The 12,327-nt window shown below is 33.4% G+C and overlaps 1 protein-coding gene across 2 annotated transcripts; it reads left to right on the plus strand.

Annotated features, from left to right (window-relative positions):
* The first annotated feature begins 466 nt into the window (after positions 1-466).
* Positions 467-11,088, plus strand: LOC131933404 (uncharacterized). 2 transcript variants are annotated; one of them, XM_059290182.1, is made up of 5 exons: positions 467-647; positions 3,153-3,367; positions 4,664-4,874; positions 8,024-8,107; positions 10,943-11,088. In XM_059290182.1, exons 1-5 carry the CDS (start codon positions 593-595, stop codon positions 10,990-10,992), a joined length of 615 nt encoding a protein of 204 aa, XP_059146165.1. In that variant the 5' UTR covers positions 467-592; the 3' UTR covers positions 10,993-11,088. The 2 variants fall into 2 exon arrangements, with proteins under 2 accessions (XP_059146165.1, XP_059146171.1); XM_059290188.1 differs by having other exon boundaries at positions 467-616.
* The last annotated feature ends 1,239 nt before the right edge of the window (positions 11,089-12,327 follow it).

Below are 12,327 nucleotides of genomic sequence, written 5' to 3' on the forward strand. Positions count from 1 at the left end.
TGTATAAAACATTTTTCTCAAACAAGTATAACATGAAAATATATACTATATAGGCCTATCTTCTTATTCTTCGTTCTTAATTTTAGTATGGGAAGAGATACCCTCCAACACAATTAAGTATACGTGTCAACTGTTTATGCGCCTTTGAGGTCATTGACTCCGTTTTCAGCCTGTTTTTCTTTTTGGATTTGCTTCCTTAGCCTTTGTCCAACCAAGAACAAACAAGGCAGCAGAAGAGTGACTGTCCCTCATCTACCCGAGACTTTTCGGTTTAGCAACCATGAGCTTTACCGACGCGAGCACACCGACCCCTTATAGGTATATAATTCTCGTGTAACGGGTACCGATGGCTAGTAAACTAATAAAAGACGCATACATAAAGTCAACCAAGGAGGTGCGCATTTTAGATTTTGCAATTTCCGTCCCATTCTGCACATGAACTAAGCGTAGTCGTTTTTTTAAAGGTTACTAATATATGACATACAATTTGGCTGGGATATTTCAATTTTTCCCGGGTCGCTATCTGTAACCAATGGATTTTTTAATGTTCTTTTTCTAAAACTAATCGAGGCTGCAAGCAACATCGACCAACATGGATAAAGTTCTGATTTTTTCAGTAATTCTCATTAGTATGGTCTACTTACCAGGTAGACTGTGTGGTTGTACAGATTTTTGTATGCTAGTTTATAAATAGTCTAGATCTAGTAAAAATAAGTATTCTTCTTTAGCGATCCATTGAGCAGATGAAGTAGTTCATGTTTTTTTTTTGCTCCAACTCAGCATATCCCATATTATCCCAAGGTCTCAAAATTTTATAATTTTTTGATATGGTTTAGCTTTTGGGCACTGAATGAAGGAATGACTATGGATTTTTTTTAAAAATCAATACTTTTTTAAATATCGATTTTTTAAAAAACGTCCCATAAATGGGACGCTAGCAACGAACGGCCCCATGTACATTTATTGAAAAATAAAATCATTTTTCACGAGTTATGGCTAATCACGCGAAAATTAAGCTGTATACTGATTTTGTATTGTTAGACCAATGACTACATTGTTTAGGACAGCTAAAAATATTGATAATGATCAATTGGGTTAGCCATACCATGGTCTAACATGTAGAAATTATGTTCAAAAGTCTAGTTTTCCTTCAATCTAGCATCCATCAAAGTGAACAACACTTGGAAATAAGTAAAGCTGTGACTAGTACATCTAATTATACACACATGATCACAAATATTGTTATTATTCATCGAAACTGTAATATAATTAAATATAAATAATTGATTTTTTGGGGGGGCGTACTTGAAATTTTCAGGGGGTGGGGACTTAAATTTCAGGGGAAAGGGTGGACACTGGTAAAAGTATGTTTTCTATATAAATTCCATTTTGTTGTGTGGGCAGAGCGCCCCCCCCCCCTCCTCCGAAATGATGCCAGAAAGAAACTCTGCCCTCAGTGAATTTGCAAAAGATGATCCGGTCCAGTCCCAGATGTCATCTAGCCATCCTCTCTTTTGTTACCCTCGCTATTCCCCCCCCCCCCTCACAGGCGTACATTAGGACATCAGACATCTTATTTCTAAGGCACGGATCCGTCTCTGGGGGCTTGTATTGAGTGTTCATGACTCTCATCCATGTATGCACCTCACTATGCGAACAGCTCCCAATCTAACACCAGGAATCTCCTTAAAAAGTTAACAAAGTAAAACTGGTATCGGGAACCTTTGGGGGGGGGGGGGATATTATTGGGGCATGACAACTGTACACAGCTAATTTACATTTCTGCTATATGTAGCTTAAGCTATCTTATATGAAGAGAGTTAACCAACCCCCATAAATGAATCATTTCACCTAAATCTTGACCATTGTTATTATTCTGGTTTGTTATAAATTTAATATCACGCGCTTATAAATTTACAGCAATACTAAATTAGTTTGTATTCAATGGTATTAAATACTTCAGTAAGTGTAATTCTGAAAACTTAAAAATAAAATGTAAGTTTTTCAATATTTGCAATTTTTAAATACAATAATATATAAGAAAATATAGCTCAAGGTCATAATTAAATATCTATAAATACCACCTAACACCCCAAAGTCAACAGTTAACAAAGTCAACAATTGTTTCACCATAAATAACCATTTAACATAAATATTTGCATCTGTATTTCTCGCTAGTGTCCAATAAATGTGACGTTTGTGTAACAATCTGCATAAATATAGATCAAGGTCATAATTAAATATCTATAAATACTACTTAACACCCCAAAGTCAGCAGTTAACAAAGTCAGCAATTGTTTCACCATAAATAACTATTTAACATAAACATTTGCATCTGTATTTCTCGCTAGTGTTCAATAAATGTGACGTTTGTGTAACAATCTACATGGGGCCATTCGTTGCTAGCGTCCCACTTATGAGACGCTTGTTGTACACTTGATATAACGAAGTAGTAAAAAAACATTGTTATTCTTAAATTTTTATCAGATAGAAATATGGTACTGCTACAAGTTTCAAATGTATTTTGCACTTAAAATGTTAATATTTTAGAAGATATGCATTTTCCTGTGCGCATGTTTTCTTTTTTCCGCCATTTTGACAAGTCCTGCAAAGCCGGCACTATAACATTTTTCTAAATTAATTTTTTTCACAAAACACACACAAATTCAATAGTCTAGCCATTTTCAAATACAATGAAACCTAAGTTGTGTTTCAACTAGTTTTTAATAAATTTTAGCATTTTTTTTTACAAGCGTCCCATAAGTGGGACGCTAGCAGAATATGGGATATGAAGGGTTGTAAATTAAATCTATATAGCGTTGGATATTATCCGGAAATATTTGTATAACTATTAGTTACTGTAAACTCCACAAGTATTCTACATAGGCCTACTGCTGAAGATACTGATGTCACAGTATCGGGAAAATAGGACGAACTGAGAGAGAATGAAAGAGAATGAGAGAGAGAGAGAGAGAGAGAGAGAGAGAGAGAGAGAGAGAGAGGGAGAGAGAAGTGCGCTCACGGACTTTTATATATCAGGATAGCGTTTGCACTGAGAAATCAAGAAGTTTGAAATTTTCAAAAGCAGCTTTTATTTAGGAATTGATTTAAAGTTCGCAAAATTATTTTCAGAAAATGTTGTTTCTCCGCAGATATACTGAACTGCATGCCAGTATTTCCTATGGAAATCGAAGGATATGAGAAAGATTGTGTCAATTATAGTTGCCGCTACACCGGGAGAATTGTAGGGCACGTTGACATCTATGAAGAGAACACAACTCTTCCCGTGGAATGGGGATGGACGATAAGTATTCTCGTTTGTCGAAGAATATATGATTGCTCCGATGGCACAGAATATTGGACACTTGTTAGTTTGTATAAAAATATTTCATTTTTTACTTTCTCGTATATACGTAGTATAGAGAAAGTATTGTAATCGTGCAAAAAAAAAAAATCGAGATTTTTACAAATCTCGACGTTTTACACCTCACTGATACGGAAAAACATAATTTTGCAATCTTGTCCGTATGTCTGTGTGTGTGTGTGTCTGTCTGTCTGTCTGTCTGTCCGTGTGTAAACACGATAACTTAAGTACCGTTACAGCTAGGTTGATGAAATTTCATATATAAGTATTTTATCAAAATCGTAGATCCGTATCAACTTTTGAGCGATTTCCGATAACCGGAAGTGGTACTTTTCCTACTTTGAATTTTTTAAAAGCCTATAACTTGAGTACTATTTCAGATAGATAAATGAAATTTCACATGTAAGTAAAAGATCTAATTCTCTACCTTCTGTTAAATTTTGAGTAATTTCCGTTGACTGGAAGTAGTAATTTACGCTACTTCCGATTTCTCAAAAAACTAATGTAAATTTTTAAAGTACTAATAATATTGCGCACTATTATACGCGTTTTTATTCGGCGTTTGCTTGGTGCGCAATGTTTTTTTTATGAGATTCTATTCTATTTTTAAAAGTTTAAGTATTTAAAATGGATTAAAAATCATAACTATATCCCCAGTTACCATCCCCTGTTGTTTTATATAAGAATATTCGAGAAAGTTTAGGGGAGATCACTACCGGTTTATTTACATTTAATTTAACTATATGGATACGATAAGATGTTATTTTTGTAAATGTATCTCGGCTCAGTACAATCGTTTTGAAATTAGTGAGCTTGTTACATAAGTTAGTAAAGATAGAAGCGATATTCACATCTTATTTTCAATCATCAGGAAATTTTCTCCTGAAACTAAAATGAATAGGTAAAAATCATACAAAATTATTTGATAAATTGTTTAACTCAGATAAAACAGGAAGAAATAAACAAAAGACACCCAGAGGTTAGCCAAGAACCGATTACACACATTATATTCACCATCAGGTTTATAAGGGAATACATTCTTTTCAGAGGTGTAGCGACCCTTCCCGGCGCCCGGGGACAAACTTCCGATTTGCACCCCCTCGAACTTTTGATTTACACACCCCCCTCAAACTTTCAATTTGTTATTCCAACCCATTTTGGTGCCCCCCTAAGGTCGGCGCCCGGGGACATATGTCCCCCCCCCCCCGGCCCCCCCCTCGATACGCCTCTGATTCTTTTGTAACATTTATTCAGAATTCATAAACTACTGCTGACGCATTGATATACCTTTTGATTCAGTACTGTGATATATTCTGGCTTATTGACCCACTTGATTGCGTAACGCACCCAATCCAGCCCTGTTACTGCTCTGGAACTTTTCCCATGAAATTCAAGTTTTACCCTCATCTTGAAAATGCTTACTATCGGCTTGCGGGACTTAACGAAATGGAATACCTGCCACTGAAGCCACATAATGTCGGCAAAGCATTTGATTCTAGGGTTCCCTCAGGTAGTCATATTTACAACTTTTAAAAATTATAAATTTAATTTTAATAAGTAATAGTACTTTAATTTTCTATGCTTTTATTTTTGTTAACAGTAAGTTAAGTTTGTGTTGGTTTGTGCAAACCTTATAACTCTATTTGGACCCTTCTCAAATGAAGCGATTTCATTTAAACTTTCCAGATATCTTCGTCTTTGATCAAAATGCAAGAATTATATTTTTAAAATCTAATTATAAATTAAATTATCATTAAAATATAATTAAAAGCTTACTAAATTCGATAATTAAACTGTAGATGTTAAATACTAGCCGACGGTAGTAAACTGTTTGTTACAGTAACGTATGCTTAAAATCTCGCTTAAGAGCCGACCACGGAGCTAGAGGTGACATTTAATTGTCTTCATGAGATCAGTAGATATTGTATCTTTATTTTTAAATTTTTGTAGTTAAATGTAGCTTAAACCTATATAAATGAACAGAATATATATATATATATATATATATATATATATATATATATATATATATATATATATATATATATATATATATATATATATATATATATATATATATATATATATATATATATATATATATATATATATATATATATATATATATATATATATATATATATATATATATATATAAATTTTTTTTGAAAATTAAATATTGATTTGCTGTTTCGGTTTTCAAAATTTTCGTGATTATTAAAAAGTAGGAAATGAAACAAATCTATATACTACTAAAACTTAAGTTTGCTTACATGTTTGAATAATTAGATCTATTTGTTTTTTTGATTGTCCGTATGGTTACAGGAGAGAATATGCACTATGTGTAGAGCTGTAAAATAGTATGTAGGTAGAGAACACTTTTTGTTTTCAGACAGACTGTTAATCACACATTAATTTAAAGACGTTAATTAATTAACTGATTTATTCATTTGTAGATTAACCACATTAATTATAAAAGTTCAGAACAATGACTTAACTTAGAGTGAATAGTGACGTCGCATGATTTATTTACTTTTTAGAACATTAATGGCGGCTTCCATACAAGATTTCGTTGCCCATTCCAACGTTTAACGCGTTCTATAGCTAATTTTCTGTCGGCAATAGCTTTAACGATGCGTTCGTTTGCTATTTTTATTAGGTTTCAACACTATTATCAATTTTTAAACAGTTCTTTTTATTTTAGTAGGACTATACAATACATTTCTCTACATCTTGAGATCACCTGTCGAATGAAGAAAAAGTTATGAATCTAACTAGATCTAGGTCACTAGACGTAAATTCTAGATCTAGACTTAATGTAAATTCAGGCCTTAATTATTTTATATAAATCTTTGTTTAGCTTCAATGATCATCTAATTCGAGAATGTATGGCATTTATCTATCTAGTTTCTAGATCTAGATCTAGAGTTACTGCAAATACTAGAATAAGTAAATTCTACATCTAGATCTAGACTTAACGTAAATTCTACATATAGAATCTAGAACTAGAATCTATATACTAAACTATTTCAGGCCTTAATTATTTTATATAAATCTTTGTTTGTTAAGCTATGGAATTGGCTAATTTGGGATATAGGCCCTAATTAAATTTAAAATAATAGGACTTATTCGCGTAACTGGTTTCTTACTTTGCAGTACATTATAGGACTAATTCTAGATTGGTTTTCCTGTACCCATATAGCAAGGATAGTAGTGTAATGGGTGGTACGGGTTCGAGATATATGACGACAAAGTTAATTTTTTTCCTAGTTTTTTTTTTTAAACGTGAATGAAGTTGCCTATCAGGACCTCGCTGGAAACAGGGCAGGTGAAGTAGAGTTCACCGGTTTCTTTGTCTTCAGAATATGAAGGGATAGTGTGGTCAGAGACATGCTCGGCCGGAATTGTTGTTTTTTTAAACGATAAAAACATGTTGTCTGAGACTTGGCGGGACACTGGGCAGGTGAAGTAGAGTTGAGTATGTCACCTGTGACGTCATTATATGAAGGGATAGTGTGGTCAGACCTATGCTCAGCCAAAATCGGTGTTTTTAAACGATAAAAAACGTCTTTTTGATTGTGGGGTCTAGCTATTTTGTGATAAGTGACAGACGTGATGTCATTTATGGATGACTCCCGAAACCCACAGTTATCTAACTAGATAACGGGTAGTCTAGTGTAATTTAATGCTTTATAATGAAAAAGCTTTTTAAAAGCCATTCAGAAAGAAATTTTGTTTCTTTAAAAAACCATTTTGCCGCTCATAAAATAGCTTAAACAATAGCTTGGCTTATGTAGACGTGGAGGTGAAATGGTAGTCCAGCCAGCTATGATAGGTACCTGACTAATGTGTCATGTATAAATATATTTTTCGTATAAAAATCACGTAAAAAATAGCTGAAGTGGCATTTTGGGGGCTGGAATACATAAACGGCATTCCTATAATTTCAATATATATATATATATATATATATATATATATATATATATATATATATATATATATATATATATATATGTATATATATATATATATATATATATATATATATATATATATATATATATATATATATATATGTATATATATATATATATATGTATATATATATATATATATATATATATGTATATATATATATATATATATATATATATATATATATATATATATATATATATATGTATATATATATATATATATATGTATATATATATGTATATATATATATATATGTATATATATATATATATATATATATATATATATATATATATATATATATATATATATATATATATGAATATTCCATTATTTGTTATAACAATTTTGAAATTGTAAATAGTGTTTCTTCCAGACTTTTTTCTCCGGGGGGGGGGGAGGGGGGCACTTGAAATTTTCGGGGGGGGGGGGGGGGCGGTAGACTTTCTTCGGGGGGGGGGCGGACACTGTTAAAAGTATATATTGTCTATATAAATTATTATGCCTGGAAGAAACTCTAATTGTAAACGTAGCGGTAAGAGCGCAGATTTGCTATAACCTAATGTAAGAATACCGCCCGTTACACATCCCATTTCTTTGCCACTGGTTCTGCTGTAAATATAAATCACTTTATAGCACGGATGTAGAACTAAATTTATTGGAAAAATCTGTCGTCAGGTGTGTGGGATCCAGTTGTTAAACCCTGGTACTGGAATGCAGGACTGGATGCATCAACGAACGGAGCACGCCATTTACATTCAGGTAGGCCTATAATAAATATGCTTGTGTTCTGTTTTAAATTCCAAATTAAAATTTCATCGATCGTAGCCAGTCGTTAGTAAAGTCGTTTTGTTTTAAATATTCAAATGATACTGTGTAGCGGCATAGGCATGTTTGATTATTGTGCGGGGTTGGCTTTCAATTTATTTTCCGTTGTTAAATATATATCAATTTTTTTTCTATATATGCTTGTACTCCAACTTCCCCCCAGAATAATTCCCTACTCATAAAAATCTATTTTTATCTCTATATCCCCACAAAAACATTCACACTTATATATAGTGTGCTGTAACATTATCTACGCTCCACAACGACCGCTGACATTTATAATAATCATTTGTTACTTGATCACTAGAGTGTGACTGAAATAAAACTATTGACTTTAAATGTAATTTGTATTAACCAGCCGCCCCCTGCTACGTAGGTTTGTTTTCTTATATATATATTATAATGTTAAATTTAAGGAGACAAGCATATGCGAAAAACCTATTCTCACAATTATTATGTGTAAAAATAGTAAATAAAAACCATATGAACATCAATTTTTATAATGTTAAAATCGAGTGAATTTTTCCCAAATACTATGTATAATTTGCGGTGAGATATTTTTTCTGATAATTTCTGCTGACATATTTCTGTCTATTTATCTTTTGTTTGTGAGATAATTTGCCATTGAGATCATTTGTGCCAAGATATTTTATCGTGAGAACATTAATTAATGACTTTTAAGTATTACATATCCCATTAATCGAGTGTTATTCTTAGAACATGTATTAACGAACCAGATTCAGTTCTGTTTTTTAGCTGCCCGTTTCACATGCATACAATGTAGGGTGGTGCCTAAGATTTTAAACTTCATTATTGTTGAAGATGACTTAAACAATTAAAAACTGCATCGTAGAAAATAATTTCAAATGGCGAGGGGGGGGGGGGGGGGTAGTTTTTAACGAGCGTTGTTGTGACGCGATTGACTGTTCAGCAGAAATATGTCGTCTGCTAGATTTCTTCCCATTCAAATACACGGCGAGCAAAACGGGCGGGCTTAGTTGGCAGTTGTCTCGATCAAGTTATATTTTAAATATTTTTGTACCCTGCAGATTTATATTATAACATTTATTTAGTTAGACGTGATATATAATTTTCTATACTTTATAGCAAGTTTGATTTAAAAAAAACATTAAATACAGTAATTTTACGTATTTTTCACCGTAAATTCTTCTCTAACCTCTAAGTCTCGTTGAATAAAACGCAAAAAATTGAATACTAGCAGAGGCGTAGCGACCTTTCCTGGCGACCGGGGACAAACTTTCGATTTGCACCCCCTCGAACTTTTCCATGCGCACCTCCCTCGAACTTTTGATTAGCACACCCCCCCTCAAACTTTCATTTTGTTTTTCAAACCCATTTTGGCCCCCCCCCCCTAAGGTCGGCGCCCGGGGATATATGTCCCCCCGCCCCCCCCCCTCGCCACGCCTCTGATTACAAGTAGTGTTGTTAAAATGACCATAAAACATTTAAAAAAAATGGAAACACGGTGTGATGACTGAGAGCAGAGGCGTAGCGAGGGGGGCGGGGGGGGGGGGGACATATGTCCCCGGGCGCCGACCTTAGGGGGGGGCGCCAAATTGAAAGTTTGAGGGGGGGTGCAAATGAAAAGTTCGAGGGGAAGGGGTGCAAATGAAAAGTTCGAGGGACAGCTGTTCCACCTCTGAACATCTTGTGTTCATTTCATTAGAGACCAGAGTTTATTCCAGGCATCCCTTCGGGGGGGGGGGGGCGAAAAAAGCCTACCACCCCCCCCCCCCGAACGAAATGAAATTTATATAGAAAATATATACATTTAACAGTGTCCGCAAATTTAGTTTCTGATCTATACACCCACCTAAAGGCCTTCAAAAACTTAACGCACTTTCAGCAGTTCAAGGTCTTCATGGCTGAAGCAACAGCTGAGTTTCCCACGTCATTTGAATGCGCGATTATCAAAGACCACCAGCTTCAGTTTCAGTAGCTGTTTTCCGACTTGTATTATATATTTTTATTTATATATTGGTTGGGGTGCAGAGGACGTTCTTCTAGGGGGGGGGGGCTCACCCACCCCGAAGTAATGCCTGGGAGAAGCTCTGGCCCCCGAACTGATATTGGATAGTTGATGCGGGTCTCGGGCTGAAAAGTTTGCATATCCCTGGTCCAGACGAAACGCATTTCAGAAAGACTAGAGTCTAGGAAAGAAAGTCATAGGAAAAAAAGGGAAAAAAAGAGACAGAAAAAAAGTCACACAAAAACGTCACAAAGTGTGATAACATGGAATTTGTTAATACGTTTATGTTTCACGATCAAACCGAAAAGACGACACTATAATAGGGCTGTCTTTGAAGCAAAACGTCAACAATACTTAATGTGGACGGACTAGGTCGACAGACGAAAGCCCTATGGCAATAAAAAGCCACAAAGAACAATAATTCTTTCATACGTAATTTTTCTACCAGATGTTTAAATAAATATGAAACAAAATTTAAATAAAATGTGTAAATTATCCTTTGTTCTTTTATTTATTGTGAAAATCAGAGTCGGATTATCATTAAAAACTATAGTGCTTTTACATTATATAAGTTTGTTACTAAAAACACCACCCCCATTTTTTACTCACATAAAATTTAACACTTTTCGACAAGTTAATCAAAATATTTATTAAATGATAAAATTTTGTTATCAACTGAAAAATCAACACTTTAAAAAGGGTCCAGAGATAATTACTTTAACCAATGGCTCGAAAATCACGTTGGCATTTTAAAAAAAATCTTTTTATGTATTCTACAGAGTTCGTCTTCTTGGGTATCGGAGCTCTGTGTGCCATCTTACTAGCCTAGATACAAATTGCTGAGAAACAACATCGTAGGCCTACTTATCGAGGGCGTTGGGTGTTTGTAATTTTGTAAAGGTGTATGTCAAGGCTGGGGGGGGGGGGGGGGATACACATTTTAAAAAAGAAATCAAACAAAACAATGTTTTAGCTAGTGTTCAGAAAGCAGCAACCAGGGGGGGGGGTGTGGTTAATAAAATGTACGGGTTGTGAGTTGTGTTACTATATTTTACAAGAAAATTACTTAAAAAACAAAATTTAAAAAATTGAATTGTGGATAAAAGGTATGACTGGTATGGGATATGTATTTTTTATGTGGTTCTGTTTTGTAACAATAGATTGTTGGGGCGGGGATAAAATATATTAGATAAAATATTTTATTGTCATCATGTTGTATATTGGCAACCAAAGAATGAAGAAAGTGTACAGAATGGGAAAAAAATCAAATAATATGTATACATCTACTTAGAAATAACAATCTATGCATATTTTAAATTTGTGTTTGTATTTATATATACACTAGTTTTTAGTTATATATGCCATTGTTTCAATGGAAAAGTAAATGTGAAGAGATTTTTATAAGAAAAAACTGCACAATTTTTAGTAAACTATTACTTACTGCACTCGGCTGTCAAAACATACTGCAATGGTGGGCGATTCGGGTCCACGAGTCCTATAAAGTCATCATTCCGTTCAGCTTTTTCATACACGATAACATAGTATCTTCTATTCAGAATGACCTTTTTGCTATAGCAACTTTGATCAAAGTACGGATGTTGAAAAACGTTGCCCATTGAAATCTTTAAATCTTCAACTTTTCCTGTGGTACGCTAAAAGAAATAAATAGCATACATGTATTAAAAAGTGCGAATGTGGCAGTTTTAAAATGAACGTTGTTGCATTTTAAATTTACTTTTAATTCAAAATTTAAAATTTAATAAAATTATGCAGGTTTAAAAAATGTGTGTTGTGATAATTATTTTAATAATTTAGTACATTTAGACGACTCTTTCCAATGGAGATAATAGTGCAAAAATAATCAATCTATTACTGTGTAGTAACATGTAAGCTAGTAATAACTAAGTAAAATAAAAACAAAGAAATAGATATTATAAAACCACCGCTTTTATAAGTGGAACAGTTCAATAAGTAGAATAATATAGCCTACTCTCAATACTTTGATTAATAGAACAATTTATTAAGAGGAGAAAACATAGACATAATCTATGCTGTGATAAGGGAAAGATATTTAATATCTATAGAAAACATAAGCTTACTGCCTTGATAAATGGAAATTAATAACTTAAGAAATTAGTAACTTCGGTTAACCTACGCAAAAATC

The sequence above is a fragment of the Physella acuta genome, unplaced genomic scaffold (genome assembly GCF_028476545.2).
Source record: "Physella acuta isolate Inbredline_101_S28 unplaced genomic scaffold, ASM2847654v3 ptg000107l, whole genome shotgun sequence".
Classification (NCBI taxonomy): domain Eukaryota; kingdom Metazoa; phylum Mollusca; class Gastropoda; family Physidae; genus Physella; species Physella acuta.